Consider the following 17,424-nt stretch of genomic DNA (forward strand, 5'->3'; position numbering starts at 1 on the left):
GGCCGTCTCATCTATGGGCCTTGTACGGGCCGTATAAGGGGCCGTAAACGGGCTAGAGTGGAAATCGTACATTTTATGGGCTGACCATAACGGGCCGTTAATAGGCCATATTTGATGATGCTATGAAAATGGCCCAACAGATTAACGGGCCACAAACGGGCCGACTGTATCCACGGGCTGACTTTGGCCCACAAGCAGAAAAGGCCAGTAACGGGCTGTAAGTAACCGAATGCTGGAAATGAGCCCAAGAATAAATGGGCCCTCAAAAGGCCGAAAGGTAACACGGGCTGGAAACGACCAAATGGAATAATGGGCCGCTAATGGGTATAAAGCAATACACTGTTCATTACGGGCCGGTTTCACCACGGTGGGCCAAGAGTTACAAAGGGACTCATATGGGCCGAAATACGTCATGGGCCATACATGGGCCGGAAGTTAAAACAGGATGGAATTATATTGGACGGCCCAGATGACGCCACTGGGCCTAATTCGGATAGGCCGTAAATAGGCCCTGGGTTAGCGGGCTGTAAATGGGCTATATGCGAATAGGCCGTTAACAGGCTTGCCGTGGGCCGGCCCGCCACCTTTTAACCAAGTCAAACGGGCCAGCCTTTTCACAGGAATGGGCCTCTGTTGGGCCGTGCCACATGTCAACATATCATAGGCGCTTTGGGTCCAATGAGTGGATGACATTTGTCCCAACGGTGAGCCGACATGTGTTTCCTCCAGCCAATGATGATTTTACACGTGGAAAATCCCTATTGGTCGGGGCTGTTAACGGGTTACCGGATCCAAAACCAGACCTGATAGCTTAACGGCGTTCCGTTATGGTGGATGCCACGTGTCGGTCACCCTCGATGAAAGCACTTCTGTGACGCGCGATTTATCGTCATGGAAGTGGACACTTCCGTGATGACAATTTTGGTAATGTCATGGGACACTTCTACGACAGCACAGGTATGACTATCTTGATTCTGTCATAAATTTGTCATGGATGTACATGCATGACAGAAAACGTGACCTACTGTGAAAAACACGTATCATCACGGAAGTGTATTTTTTTGTAGTGCCTATGCAAATAAAATGTGAAAGATCCAGTGATTAGTGGTGCTCGGTGTTAGCTCTTTGAGAAGTACTAATCAAATATGTAGGGGGTGGCGTGGATTTGCTATGGGGGAAGGTAGCTGCACGCGGGCGCACCTGCCGGCGGAAATGATGAAGGCCGACATGGTTGGGTACGGGGAGGGCGTAGGGACCAGGGGCGGCGGATATTACCTTGGATAGGCGACGCGCGTTGAGGGGTGCGGCCGCCGGAGCCGCGGCAGGTCAGGAGCAGTAGGGGGCGTTGAGGGGTGCGGCCGCCGCAGCCGCCCGAGCTCAGTAGCAGCAAGGGGGGCACGTTGGAGACCCAAATCTGGAGCTGGTGGTGGGCTGAGTGGTGTGGTGGGTACTCCCAGATGCAGCGGGCCGTCTGTACCATAGCTGAGGTCCGTTTGCACCGCTCTGTACCAAAGCGGGCCTAACTGCCGTCGTCATCCAATAACTGCACTACGTGGGACCGCCCATGGAATACGACAGAGAATACAGGGATGCGAGGGAATCTCAAAGCATGTGGGTGGCCCAGATTTCGGGTTCATCTAGACCCGGGTACCGAATTGCGTTCCCGACAAGCATAGGGGATCGCAACAGTTTTCGAGGATAGAGTATTCAACTCAAATTTATAGATTTGACACAAGGGGAGCCAAAGAATATTTGAAGGTATTAGCAGCTGAGTTGTCAATTCAACCACAACTGGAGATTAATTATCTGTAGCAAAGTGATCAGTAGCAAGGTAGTTTGATAGTTTTGATAGTAGTAGCAGCAGTAACGGTAACAGTAACAATGATAGTAGTAATTTTGTAGCAAGTGTAACAGTGATGATAGAAGTAGTAACTTAGCAGAAACAATATAAGATAAATTCGTAGGCATTGGATCGGTGACTTGTTGGATGATATTCATCATGTGACAGTTATAACCTAGGGTGATAAGGCACTAGCTCCAGTTCATCGATATAATGTAGGCATGTATTCCGTAAATTGTCATACGTGCTTTATTAAAAGAACTTGCATGACATCTTTTGTCATACCCTCCCGTGGAAGCGGGGTCCATATTGGAAACTAAGGGATATTAAGGCTTCCTTTTAATAGAGAACCGGAACAAAGCATTAACACATAGTGAATACATGAACTCCTCAAACTACGGTCATCACCGGGAGTGGGCCCGGTTGTTGTCACTCCGGGTTGCCGGATCATAACATGTAGTAGGTGACTATAACTTGTAAGATTGGATCTAAAACATGGATATAATGATGAATTCATAAACGGTTCAGATCTGAGTTCATGGCACCTAGGCCCAAAGTGAGGAGCATTAAGCATAGCAAAGTCATAGCAACATCAATCTAAGAACATAGTGGATACTAGGGATCAAGCCCTAACAAAACTAACTCAATTACATGATGAATCTCATCCAACTCCTCACCGACCAGCGAGCCTACGAAGGAATTACTCACTCCCGGTGGAGAGCATCATGGAATTGGCGATGGAGAAGAGTTGGTGATGACGAAGAATGAAGACCCCCCTCTCTGGAGCCCCAAATGGACTTCAGATCTGCCCTCCCAGGGAAGAACAGGGCTTGGCGGTGGCTCCGTCTCGTGGATCGTGATAATTCTTTCTCCCTTATTTTTTCTTCGAAAATAGGAATTTATAGTGTCAGGGTTGAGGTCTGCGGGGCCACCAGGTGGGTACAACCCACTTGGGCGCGCCAGGAGAGGGGGGTGCGCCCTGGTGGGTTGTGCCCACCCAGGGGCCCCTCTCCGGTAGGTCTTGGCTCCAGAAATTCTTATTTATTATATAAAAATTCCTCGGGAAGTTTCGTTCCATTCCGAGAACTTTTATTTATGCACAAAAACAACACCATGGTAGTTCTGCTGAAAACGGCGTCAGTCCGGGGTTAGTTTCATTCAAATCATGCAAATTAGAGTCCAAAACAAGAGGAAAAACGTGAGAAAAAGTAGATACGTTGGAGACGTATCAACGACACCATATAAACTGTGGTTTGGCAAGAAACCTAAGTTGTCGTTTCTTAAAGTTTTGGGCTGCGATGCTTATGTGAAAAAGCTTCAACCTGATAAGCTCGAACCCAAATCAAAGAAATGCGTCTTCATAGGATACCCAAAGGAAACTGTTGGGTACACCTTCTGTCACAGATCTGAAGTCAAGATATTCGTTTCTAAGAATGGATCCTTTCTAGAGAATGAGTTTCTCTCGAAAGAAGTAGTGGGAGGAAAGTAGAACTTGATGAGGTAGTTGTACCTCCTCTCAAATTGGAAAATGGTTCATCACAGAAATCAGTTCCAGTGATGCCAACACCAATTAGTGAGGAAGTTAATGATGATGGTCATGAAACTTCAGATCAAGTTACTACCAAACCTCGTAGGTCCACCAGAGTACATTCCGCACCAGAGTGGTATGGTAATCCTGTTCTGGAAGTCATGTTACTAGACCATGACGAACCTACGAACTATGAGCAAGTGATGATGAGCCCAGATTCCGCGAGATGGCTTGAGGCCATGAAATCTTAGATGGGATCCATGTATGAGAACAAAGTCTGGACTTTGGTTGAATTGCCCGATGATCGGCAAGCCATAAAGAATAAATGGATCTTCAAGAAGAAGACTGACGCTGACGGTAATGTTACTGTCTACAAAGCTCGACTAGTTGCAAAAGGTTTTCGATAAGTTCAAGGAGTTGACTATGATGAGACTCACCCGTAGCGATGCTTAAGTCTTTCCGAATCATGTTAGCAATTGCCGCGTTTTATGATTATGAAATTTGGCAAATGGATGTCAAAACTGCATTCCTTAATGGATTTCCTAAAGAAGAGTTGTATATGATGCAACCAGAAGGTTTTGTCAATCCTAAAGGTGCTAACAAAGTGTGCAAGCTCCGGCGATCCATTTATGGACTGGTGCAAGCCTCTCGGAGATGGAATATATGCTTCGATAGTGTGATCAAAGCATATGGTTTTATACAGACTTTTGGAGAAGCCTGTATTTACAAGAAAGTGAGTGGGGGCTCTATAGCATTTCTAATATTATATGTGGATGACATATTGTTGATTGGAAATAATACATAATTTCTGGATAGCATAAAAGGATACTTGAATAACAATTTTTCAATGAAAGACCTCGGTGAAGCTGCTGATATATTGGGCATCAAGATCTATAGAGATAGATCAAGACGCTTAATTGGACTTTCACAAAGCACATACCTTGATAAAGTTTTGAAGAAGTTCAAAATGGATCAGTCAAAGAAAGGGTTCTTGCCTATGTTACAAGGTGTGAAGTTGAGTCAGACTCAATGCCCAACCACTGCAGAAGATAGAGAGAAAATGAAAGTCATTCCCTATGCCTCAGCCATAGGTTATATCATGTATGCAATGTTGTGTACCAGACCTGATGTGTGCCTTGCTATAAGTTTAGCAGGGAGGTACCAAAGTAATCCAGGAGTGGATCACTGGATAGAGGTCAAGAATATCCTGAAATACCTGAAAAGCACCAAGGAAATTTTTCTCGGTTTTGGAGGTGATAAAGAGTTCGTCGTAAAGAGTTACGTCGATGCAAGCTTTTACACCGATCCAGATAACTCTAAGTCTCAATCTGGATACATATTGAAAGTGGGAACAATTAGCTAGTGTAGCTCCATGCAGAGCATTGTAGACATAAAAAATTTGCAAAATACATACGGCTCTGAATGCGGCAGACCCGTTGACTAAACTTCTCTCACAAGCAAAACATGATCACACCTTAGTACTCTTTGGGTGTGAATCACATAGCGATGTGAACTAGATTATTGACTCTAGTAAACCCTTTGGGTGTTAGTCACATGGCGATATGAACTAATCACATAAAGATGTGAACTATTGGTGTTAAATCACATGACGATGTGAACTAGATTATTGACTCTAGTGCAAGTGGGAGACTGAAGGAAATATGCCCTAGAGGCAATAATAAAGTTGTTATTTATATTTCCTTATATCATGATAAATGTTTATTATTCATGCTAGAATTGCATTAACCGGAAACTTGATACATGTGTGAATACATAGACAAAACATAGTGTCCCTAGTATGCCTCTACTTGACTAGCTCGTTAATCAACGATGGTTAAGTTTCCTGACCATAGACATGTGTTGTCATTTGATGAACGGGATCACATCATTAGAGAATGATGTGATGGACAAGACCCATCTGTTAGCTTAGCATAATGATCGTTAAGTTTTATTGCTATTGCTTTCTTCATGACTTATACATGTTCCTCTGACTATGAGATTATGCAACTCCTGAATACCGGAGGAACACCTTGTGTGCTATCAAACGTCACAACGTAACTGGGTGATTATAAAGATGCTCTACAGGTGTCTCCGAAGATGTTTGTTGGGTTGGCATAGATCAAGATTAGGATTTGTCACTCTGAGTATCGGAGAGGTGTCTCTGGGCCCTCTCGGTAATGCACATCCCTATAAGCCTTGCAAGCAATGTGACTAATGAGTTAGTTGGGGGATGATGCATTACGGAACCAGTAAAGAGACTTCCGGTAACGAGATTGAACTAGGTATTAGGATACCAACGATTGAATCTCGGGCAAGTAACATACCGATGACAAAGGGAATAACGTATATTGTTATTGCGGTTTGACCGATAAAGATCTTCGTAGAATATGTAGGAACCAATATGAGCATCCAGGTTCCGTTGTTAGTTATTGATCGGAGATGTGTCTTGGTCATGTCTACATAGTTCTCGAACCCGTAGGGTCCGCACGCTTAACGTTCAACGATGATTTGTATTATGAGTTATGTGTTTTTGGTCATCGAAGATTGTTCGGAGTCTCGGATGAGATCACTGACATGGCGAGGAGTCTCGAAATGGTCGATAAGTAAAGATTGATATATTGGACGATAGTATTCGGACACCGGAATGGTTTCGGGATGTTTCGGATATTTATCGGAGTACCGAGGGGTTACCGGAACCCCCCGGGGAAGTAATGGGCCTTCATGGGCCATAAGGGAGAAAGAGAGGGGAGCCTGCAGGGTGCCCCCCCCCAAGGGAGTCTGAATTGGACAAAGGGGAGAGGGGCGTGTCCCCCTTTCCTCTTTCCCTCTCCCTCTCCCTCTCCTTCCCTTTTCCCTCCGATGAGAAAGGAAAAAGAGGGGGGCCGAATCCTACTAGGAGTGGAGTCCTAGTAGGACTCCCCTCCCTTGGCGTGCCCCCCTGGTGGTTGGCCTCCTCCTCCCCTCCTTTATATACAGGGGCAGGGGGCACCCCAAAGCACAACAGTTATTCTCTTAGCCGTGTGCGGTGCCCCCACCACAGTTTACTCCTCCGGTCATAGCGCCGTAGTTCTTAGGCGAAGCCCTGCGTGGATCACATCACCATCACCGTCACCACGTCTTCGTGCTGACGAAACTCTCCCTCGACCATCTACTGGATCAAGAGTTCGAGGGACGTCATCGAGTTGAACGTGTGCTGGACTCGGAGGTGCCGTACATTCGGTACACTAGTGCAGAACAGGCCTTTATCACCGGTTCGTAAGGGCCTTTAGTGCTGGTTCTACAACCGGCACTATGGAGTGGAGACTAAAGGCCCCCCCCTTTAGTACCGGTTCGGCACGAACAGGCGCTAAAGTGCCACCACGTGGCACGAGCCAGGCCCGGGTGCTGGTAGACCATTAGTACCGGTTGGTAGCACCAACCGGTACTAAATGTTTGGGGGGGGTTGGTTTTAATTTTTATTTTTCCATTAATTTTGTGTTTTCCATTTAATTCTTTTTTGTTTGCTGGTATTTTACGATACTACATATTGTACACGTTATGCATATATATAAATAGATTTTCTCGTAGAACTGATCATATATATATAATCGAATGTCTCACAACCACCATTAATTATTCACACATACACATGTATATATATATACAATTTCTCCTACATGTTGCCTTGGTGCCTTCGGAGCACGATGACAAGTGGTTCATGGGGGCGGTAGCGGGTAATAGTATTCTCCTTTGGGATCTATGACCTGGTCGAGCAAAAATCCCGCTATTTCCTCTTGAAGTGCTCGTATGCGCTCCTCTGATAGGAGCTTGTCCCGCACCTCTTTGAACTGTTAAGAAGGAGATCAATATGCATGTGTATTAGTTGTGTGACTAGATATCGACAATCATGTAAGATTTGTGAATAGTGTTCTGGCAAACGTACCCAGTCCTGTCTATCAGATCTGCTCCTTTCGGACGCCATCATGCGAATGTTCTCGCAAACGTAGTATGCACACACTTCAGTCCCCGGCGCCTGCTTCAGGGCCTTTACGACAATAGAATTTAATCAGATAATAATTAATCAAGCATGTTAATTAATTAATGGTATTGAAACAAGAATTAAAGAGATGGTAGCTAGCTAGCTAGTACTACTTAATTACTTACCTTGGGTCGATACCAACATAGCTTTTGTCGCCATTTTCCTGGAGTCACCTTGATGTACTTTGCCCAAGCCCTGCCCGCCGGCAAAGAAAATTAATAAAGGGGTTATTAAAAATAGTTCATATCAGGAAATGACGAACTAAATAGGCCGAGATATAGTTAATAATGATTGAAATAACCTGTCGACTATCCCCTTCACGATGCTGTAGTCACTATTTTTTTTAAGTAGTGAGTCCAGTACTTCAACTTTTCCTTCGTCAACTTTAATGTCTAACAAGATCCAGTGGAAGCTGCATGCGCATACGTTTGCATGTATAAATTAAGCGGGCATGTGCATAACACTAATCAACTATAACCCTAAACCCTATACACTTATTAACATCTAGCTAGTAAGCAAAAACAGAATTTGTAGTACAAGACAGTGTGACTCACTCGAAGTTGTAAGGAAGTAGTATATCTTCATTGCTATTGAGGCGCTTCAAGAACTCTAGCATGCATTTCTCTACATCTTGTCTACACCATTCCAATTTCCATGTGTATTCATTAACGGTATTTGGGTCAATGAACCCAATGCCATAGCGTCCAGCTTTTTTCATTTCATACATCTTCATCCTGCATAATACCACAGAAAAGAATATATAGTGAGGATATATAATTACAGGTAATTAATGATCAATCAATGAGCACTAGAGCTAGCTTGAGACTTAAATTACAGAAAGAAATCACTTACAGACAATAGCAACTGACGATAGATTTGTCGAGTGCATCTTGATTGAATAACTGAAATAGTTCTGAATACTCAATGGCCAGAGCTTTCTTATGGAAGTAATGATCTTCCTCGACTTGCACCATGAGGGACTCTCGATTGGAAATCTTGGTAATTTTCATGTACCAATCATGCAATTCATACATTCTCGTTGGGAGGTTCTTGACCTCCTCGGGCTCGACCAAAGGTTGGCCCCGGACATATTTCCGTTTTATTTCCTCCTCTCTAAGCGGAGGCATGGGCTCGATCTCGAGGAGTTGTCCAACAGTGATCTTGAGCATTTCAGCCTGCATTATATGCTCCTCGGTTATTACCACATCGCCCAGCTCGGGAACGTAAACGGTTTGCCCACAATAATATTGGGCGCGCGTACTCTCATGTGTTGTTGGCACAACAAGCGGGGGGGGGGTCGATTGCGCCGCCTGTTCTCCCAGCTGGGGAACGGTTTTCCCGCATTTTTTGACAGCTGCTTGTTGGCTCGAGCTCGAGCTCGCTTCTTTCTGTAGTCGTGCTCGATGTGCCTTCTTGATTTGGCGCTCATAGTCTGAGTCAACAGGCTTGGGAGCTGGTGGTCTAGCCATACGAATGAAGTGGTCAATCTTTTCCTCAGGCACTTTCTCCCTCGGCGGCGTTGCCGGTTTCGGTCGAAAATGAGCGTCCACTTCGGCCCGCACTATTGCATCGTTTTGCTCCTCGGTCATGTCGTAAGGCCTCTGAGGAAGAGGAGCGAGGCTGCTTGGACCATATTTATATCGCTTGTCTCCGCCTGTACTTTCTGTACTACCTCGACTCGTACCGCTACGCACCATAGCTGCGGCGTGTCTCTTCTGCGATTGCTTAGGCGGCGGAGACGGCTGACGTGGCTTAGTTGGAGCAGGAGGAGTGGCCTGACACTGTGCCGGACTTGAAGCAGGAGGTGTGGCCTGACACGGTGTCGGACTTGAAGCAGGAGGTGTGGCCTGACGCTGTGCCGGACTTGAAGCAGGAGGTGTGGCCTGACACGGTGTCAGACTTGAAACAGGAGGAGTGGCCTGACGCTGTGCCGGACTTGAAGCAGGAGTCTGCTCACGCGTTCGTGGACTTGGAGGAGCGGGAGTCTGCTGACACGGTGGTGGACTTCGAGGAGGAGTCGGCAGACGCGGTGTCGGTGGACTTCGAAAGATGATGCAATCCTTTTTCCATAGGATGAAACGATGTATGGCCTCTCCCAGTGTTTGCTTGTCGTCACCTCCAGGAATGTCAAGCTCTAGCCCCGAATATGGGCCCACCACCTCATCAACCAAGACACGAGCATAGCCCTCTGGAATCGGGGCGCAATGGAAGGTTGCTTCGGGGGTAATTGTAAAAGCAACGGCGTTCGCCACCTTCATGGATATGTTCTTCATTTTGAAGTGTAGCTCACAGTTAGTGTTCTCTATGATGTCATCCACAGGGTATGTATCCAGCAGTGCGTCGCCCGGGGCGGAACCAACGCTGCTTCTCGGCATGGATGGGACGGTGCTATCCAATGCTGGATGATCATCCGCTTGCTGCTGCCGCTGCTGAGACCCCCTTTCCTGGCTAAGTGAGTCGATCTGCTGCTGCTGCTGGAATTTGAGTGCCAAGTCCGCGTGCCTTGCTTCTAGGCCTTGAAGGCGTTCCGCGTCCTGCTTCCTCTGCTCCTCCTCCAGCTTCCTCTTCTTCTCCTCCTCCATCTTCTTTCTTGCACGGGTCCTGTAGTCGTCGTTCCATTCCGAAAAGCCCTCATACCAGGGAATAACGCCCTTGCCTCGTGTTCTTCCCGGGTGTTCAGGATTTCCCAGGGCGCGCGTAAGCTCGTCGTTCTCTCTGTTGGGCGTGAACACCCCCTTTCGAGCATCTTCTATTGCGTCAAGTAACTTTTGTTCTGCTCCGTTTAGACTTGCCTTCTTCGAAACCAGGCCTGTCTTCGGGTCCAACGCCCCCCCATGCGCATAGAACCAAGTTCTGCACCTGGGGGGCCAGCTCCTAGTAACCGGAGTGACCCCTGCATCCTCCATCTCTTGCTCAGACTTATCCCACTTAGGCATTGCCACCGCGTAGCCACCTGGACCCAGCCTATGGAACTGCGTCTTTTTTGCGGCATTGGCCTTGTTTTTTCTCGACCGTTCCTTAGATAATTCTGATTCCTTGAATTTCACGAAAGCGGGCCAGTGTTCTCTTTGCTTCTCCAGTGTTCCCTTGAATTCTGGAGTCTTCCTTTCTGCAGCGAGGTAGTTGGCCCATACAGTTTTCTTGTGGGTGTTGAATGCAATTGCCATCTTCTTAAGAGCAGCGTCCTTGACTTTCTGCACATCTGCATCAGTGAAATAATCTGGTAGGGTGAAATGTTCCATCAGAGATTCCCAAAGCTTTTGTTTTGCTCTGTCGTCGACCCAAGTAACATCTGGGCGTTTAGTTTTTGGCTCTTTCCATTCTTGAATGGAGATCGGGAGTTGGTCCTTCACAAGAACTCCGCACTGACGAACGAACTTGCTCGCAATGTTCTTAGGCGTGAGGGGTTCGCCACTAGCTTTGATGGAATCGATGTTGTACTTTACACCCTCCTTCAACTTTTTGCTCGGGCCGCGCTTTGTCCTGCTGTCTGTAGAAGCAGATTTGCTCGATCCGGAGGGCTGAAAGAAGAAAGATCGATTCGTTAATATATCTTCAAATAAAAAAACATGTGATGATCACTAGATGCCTGCTTATATAAATATACCTCGCCGGTAGTCTTTGTTATTTCAAGATCAACATTGTATTCGTCATCATAATCATTGTCTGCGTCATCATAATCATAATCATAGTTCATGACTTCATCAGCTCGGTCGTCGAGATCGAATATCTTATCATCACCCTCCCCGGTATTGTTCAGATATTGGGAGCCGTCATTTGCTTCATTCAGATCATCTGGCCTGCTAGGGCTGCGTATGATCTCGAACAGGGCCTCTTCTCCCTCTCTGCCGGTATTGTCCGCCATAGCTTTTATTTAACTAATACAGAAGAAATATAAAACAATTTAGTATTCAAATTACAATGCATGGATGCAATCAATAAGGAAAAACTGAATCATATAGTACATAATATGCATCGTCTCGAATAATATATAATCTCGAATACATCGTCTCGAATAATATATAATCTCGAATACATCGTCTCGAATAATATATAATCTCGAATACATCGTCTCAAATAATATATAATCTCGAATACATCACTGGCTAGGTAGCTAATAAAGATCGAATACTATAGAAGAATCTAGGCCACTCGCGGTTCCTGGGGCGCGGGCGGTGGACACCCAAAGACAAGGAACCATCACAGGATCATATCTCCGGTCATCTGCCCAAAGAACCTGCCAGGTATTGGAGAACCTGACGTCCATAGCAGCCATGTAGCGATGGACGTGCTCGTCCTCCTCCCTGACACGACGACGCACCACCTCCGGCGGGGCCGGCTCCCTCTGCACCGAATGTGGCCCACGCGAACGCCACCAAAGGAGATCAGGGTCGACGACGGGACCCGAGGCCGGGTTCCTCACCAAGCGTCGCGCCCCTCCAGGTAGCACCTCCCAGTGCCAGCCCGGCGGAGCCCAATCCCGGACATGGGTCCTCTGAAGCAGGACGTCGTCGCGAACGGGTCGACGGCGAGGATGCGGGCCGGGCATCGTCGACAACAAATACTATATGCCGCAAAAGTAAAGTAACATTTTTTAAATGATTGGATTGTGATTTCTTATATGCAAATTCTAAATTTTATAACTAAAAATATAATAAACTAAAAAAACATCGACCATATCTAAGACTAACATTTCTAACATTTCTATAACTAAAATTGTATAACTAATTTTTCTTTAACATTTCTATATAACAAACATTTCTATAACATTAATACAGAAAAAACTAACATTTCTATATATAACTAACATTTCTATATAACTAACATTTCTATAACATTAATACAGAAAAAACTGAAAAAACTAATAACTAATAACTAATAACAGAAAAACTAAAAACTAAAAACAGAACAAAAATTGTGTATGTGTGTGTATATGGTGTGTGTGTGTGTGTATGTGTGTGTGTATGTGTGTATGTGTTGTGTGTGCAGGCGACGACGACGGCGAGACAAGGCGACGGCGTCGGCGGCGCGCGCGGCGGCTTCGATTGGAGGGAGAGGAGAGGGGGGGCAGAGGCTCACAACGCGGGCGAGGTCGAGGCGACAGCGACGCGGGCCGGTGCGGGGACGGGGACGCGGGCCGGTGCGGGGATGGGGACGGCCGGCGACGCGGACGGCACGACGAGGACGGGGGCGGCGCGGAGTCGACGGGGATGGCGCGACGGCGGCGGCGACGGCGCGGGACGGGGCGGCGGCGATGAAGCAGAGAGAAGTGGGAGGAAACTGACGAAATTTTCGTAAGTGTTTCTTATATAGGATGGTCCTTTAGTACCGGTTGGAGCCACCAACCGGTACTAAAGGGCGATTTTGGCCAGGCCTTTAGTACCGGTTGGTACCACCACCCGGTACTAAAGGGTGTGCGCTGCCAGGCGAGGGCCGCAGAAGTTTAGTCCCACCTCGCTAGTTGAGGAGCGTCAGGACCAGTTTATAAGCCCCGACACGGGCACTGCATTGAGCTCCTCGCAATAGCAGGCCTTCTGGGCCTACCTCTCCTACTCTGCCTGTGGGCCTACTGGGCTTGCGGGCCTGCATCCTGGACCAACTACAGGTTGGGTTTCTAGTCGTATGCAGGCCGCTCTGGCCCAGTAGGTGGGCTTTTTATTTTCTTATTTTTTTGCTTTATTTATTTTTGGTTTATTTATTTTTGAGTTGTTTTTTTGCTGTATTTAGAGTTTCTTTGGGAATATTTTTGCTTTAGGTACAAAAAATTACAAACTTTCTGTTAGTGCCGGTAGTTTACAAATTTGAATAGTTTACATTTTGAATTATTTGAAATTTGTGTGGATCACTAGTTTGTGAATAACTTAACTTTGAAAATAGATTTTCAGTGATTCTTTTTTCTTATGTTTAATATTAGTGTGTTTTATCATTATATTCAATTTGGTAATGCTTAGGTTATTTAAAAAATGAAATCCCTTTGTAACGGATGAGTTTTCGTCCGAAACCCTGATACTTCGAAAGAGATTGTCCATTTTATACACGAAGTGCATCCAGTTTTTGCGGTAACCCTCTCTACTTTTTTGCACATGCTATGTGGGTGAAATTATGATACCATGCCAACTTTCAACCTTTTCTGAGTTCATTTGAAATGCTTTTCAATTTCAGGGTCATTTAGCTGAAAAAATCAGTAAATGCATGAAAGAATTTGTTTGCACATAAAATTTCTTCGCGTTTCAAATGCCAAAACACATAACTACCCTAACTATTACAGAGATTCCCTCCTGGGTGTGAAACACAGAAGAAAGTGATGATAGTGAAGCCGATCACATCCCAGATCTTTGGGTGTGAAACTTTTTCTTCGCGTATGTCCCTTTGCGCCGTAGCCATGGAAAATCTTCATCATTTAACTGGATGCTCGGGTCAATATTCACTGTGAATGGAGCAATTTCATCAAACTTTTCATAATCTTCTGACATGTCTGTCTTGTCATCCACTCCCACGATGTTTCTCTTCCCAGAAAGAACTATGTGGCGCTTTGGCTCATCGTATGATGCATTCGCTTCCTTATCTTTTCTTTTTCTCGGCTTGGTAGACATATCCTTCACATAGAAAACCTGTGCCACATCATTAGCTAGGACGAATGGTTCGTCTGCATACGCAAGATTGTTGAGATCCACTGTTGTCATTCCATACTGCGGGTCTTCCGTTACCCCATATCGTGTCATATTGACCCATTTGCACCGAAACAAAGGGACCTTCAAATCACGTCCATAGTCAAGTTCCCATATCTCCTCTATGTAACCATAATATGTTTCCTTTCCCGTCTTGGTTGTTGCATCAAAGCGGACACCACTGTTTTGGTTGGTGCTCTTCTTATCTTGGGCGATCGTGTAAAATGTATTACCATTTATCTCGTACCCTTTGAAAGTCATTATATTCGAAGATGGTAACTGGGACAGCGAGTACAGGTCATCTTCAATAGAGGCGTCATGCATGGTACGTGTCTGCAACCAGCCGGCGAAACTCCTGGTTTGTTCACGTGTAATCCAGTCATCAGACCGCTCCGGGTGTTTGGAGCGTAGAAAATTCTTGTGTTCGTCCATATACGGAGCCACCAAGGCGGAATTCTGTATAACTGTGTAGTGTGCTTCAGTGAGAGAATGTCCGTCCATACATATTTTTTGATTCCCTCCTAGCGTGCCTTTTCCATCCAGTCTGCCCTTATGCCGCGATTCAGGAACACCAATCGGCTTAAGGTCAGGAATAAAGTCAATACAAAACTCAATGACCTCCTCATTTTCATGGCCCTTGGAGATGCTTCCTTCTGGCCTAGCACGGTTATGAACATATTTCTTTAAGACTCCCATGAACCTCTCAAAGGGGAACATATTGTGTAGAAATACAGGACCCAAAACGCTAATCTCTTCGCATAGGTGAACTAGGACGTGCGTCATGATGTTGAAGAAGGATGGTGGGAACACCAACTCGAAACTGACAAGACATTGCACCAAATCATTCTCTAACCTTGGTATGATTTCTGGATCGATTACCTTCTGAGAGATTGCATTGAGGAATGCACATAGCTTCACAATGGCTAATCGAACGTTATCCGGTAGAAGCCCCCTCAATGCAACCGGAAGCAGTTGCGTCATAATCACGTGGCAGTCATGAGACTTTAGGTTCTGGAACTTTTTCTCTGCCATGTTTATTATTCCCTTTATATTCGACGAGAAGCCAGACGGTACCTTAATACTGAGCAGGCATTCAAAGAAGATTTCCTTCTCTTCTTTGGTAAGAGCGTAGCTGGCATGACCCTGATGTATGCCGTCTTTTCCATGCATACGTTGCTGGTCCTCCCGTGCCTCAGGTGTATCTTTTGTCTTCCCATACACGCCCAAGAAGCCAAGCAGGGTCACGCAAAGATTCTTCGTCACGTGCATCACGTCGATTGCAGAGCGGACCTCTAGATCTTTCCAATAGGGCAGGTCCCAAAATATAGATTTCTTCTTCCACATGGGTGCGCGTCCGTCAGCGTCATTCGGAACAGGTTGTCCGCCAGGACCCTTTCCAAAGACTACCTTCAAATCCTTGACCATATCATGTACATCAGCACCAGTACGGTGGCGAGGCTTCGTCCGGTGATCCGCCTCACCTTTGAAATGCTTGCCTTTCTTTCTTACGGGATGCCTGCTCGGAAGAAATCGACGATGTCCCAGGTACACATTCTTCCTACAATTGTCCAAATATATACTGTCGGTATCATCCAAACAGTGCGTGCATGCACGGTATCCCTTGTTTGTCTGTCCTGAAAGGTTACTGAGAGCAGGCCAATCATTGATGGTCACGAACAGCAAGGCCTTTAGGTCAAATTCTTCCCCCATGTGCTCATCCCACGCACGTACACCTGTTCCATTCCACAGCTGTAAGAGTTCTTCAACTAATGGCCTTAGGTACACATCAATGTCGTTGCCGGGTTGCTTAGGGCCTTGGATGAGCACTGGCATCATAATGAACTTCCGCTTCATGCACAACCAAGGAGGAAGGTTATACAAACATAGAGTCACAGGCCAGGTGCTATGGTTGCTGCTCTGCTCCCCAAAAGGATTAATGCCATCTGCGCTTAGACCAAACCATACGTTCCTTGCGTCATCTGCAAACTCCTTCCCGTACTTTCTCTCAATTTTTCTCCACTGCGACCCGTCAGCGGGTACTCTCAACTTTCCGTCTTTCTTACGGTCTTCTCTGTGCCATCGCATCGCCTTGGCATGCTCTTTGTTTTGGAACAAACGTTTCAACCGTGGTATTATAGGAGCATACCACATCACCTTGGCAGGAATCTTCTTCCTGGGGCGCTCGCCCTCGACATCACCAGGGTCATCGCGCCTGATCTTATAGCGCAATGCACCGCATACCGGGCAAGCGTTCAAATCCTCGTACTCACCGCGGTAGAGGATGCAGTCATTAGGGCATGCATGTATCTTCTGCACCTCTAACCCTAGAGGGCAGACAGCCTTCTTTGCTTCGTACGTACTCTCGGGCAATTCGTTGTCCTTTGGAAGCATATTCTTTATCATTACCAGCAACTTTCCAAATCCCTTGTCAGATACACCATTCTCTGCCTTCCATTGCAGCAATTCCAGTGTGGTGCCCAACTTTTTCTTGTCAGCTTCGCAATTCGGGTACAACAATTTCTTGTGATCCTCTAACATGCGCTGCAACTTCTTCTTCTCCAAATCACTTGCGCAGTTTCTCTTTGCATCGGCAATGGCCCGACCTAGATCATCAGCGGGCTCATCTGATGCCTCTTCTTCAGCTTCTTCCCGCATTGCCGGCTCAGCTTCTTCCCCCATTGTTGTATCATCGTATTCAGGGAACCCATGGCCAGGATAGTTGTCGTCGTCCTCTTCTTCTTCATTGTCTTCCATCATAACCCCTCTTTCTCCGTGCTTGGTCCAAACATTATAGTGGGGCATGAAACCGGACTTAAACAGGTGGACGTGAATGGTTCTTGACGTAGAGTAATTGTGATCATTCTTACAGACTAAACATGGACAAGGCATAAAACCATCCGCCCGCTTGTTTGCCTCAGCCGCAAGCAGAAAAGTTTGCACGCCATTAATGAACTCGGGAGAGCATCGGTCATCGTACATCCATTGTCGGCTCATCTTCATTACACAACACCGAATAGACCAAATTAATACAAGTTCATACATAAAGTTCATACAAGACTTAAATGCAACAAACAAATAACTCTCTAACTAAAGAATTTAAATGCAACAACAAATGCGATCAAGATCGCAACTAAGGTAACAATTGATCCAACAGCATAATGATACCAAGCCTCACTATCAATGGCATATTTTCTAATCTTTCTAATCTTCAAGCGCATTTTCTCCATCTTGATCTTGTGATCATCGACGACATCGGCAACATGCAACTCCAATTCCATCTTCTCCCCCTCAATTCTTTTCAATTTTTCTTTCAAATACTCGTTTTCTCTTTCAACTAAATTTAACCTCTCGACAATAGGGTCGGTTGGAA

General features: G+C 46.0%; 1 protein-coding gene across 1 annotated transcript; it reads right to left on the reverse strand.

Annotated features, from left to right (window-relative positions):
- Window positions 1-13,736: 13,736 nt before the first annotated feature.
- Window positions 13,737-17,048, reverse strand: LOC123124914 (uncharacterized; the record flags this gene model as incomplete). Its single annotated transcript, XM_044545464.1, has 3 exons — window positions 15,345-17,048; window positions 14,988-15,236; window positions 13,737-14,735 (listed from the first exon to the last, which is right to left on the reverse strand). Coding segments are annotated over exons 1-3 (2,952 nt in total), but the record flags the coding sequence as incomplete, so codon positions are not given.
- Window positions 17,049-17,424: the final 376 nt, after the last annotated feature.

This window comes from Triticum aestivum, chromosome 5D (genome assembly GCF_018294505.1).
Source record: "Triticum aestivum cultivar Chinese Spring chromosome 5D, IWGSC CS RefSeq v2.1, whole genome shotgun sequence".
Classification (NCBI taxonomy): Eukaryota; Viridiplantae; Streptophyta; class Magnoliopsida; order Poales; family Poaceae; genus Triticum; species Triticum aestivum.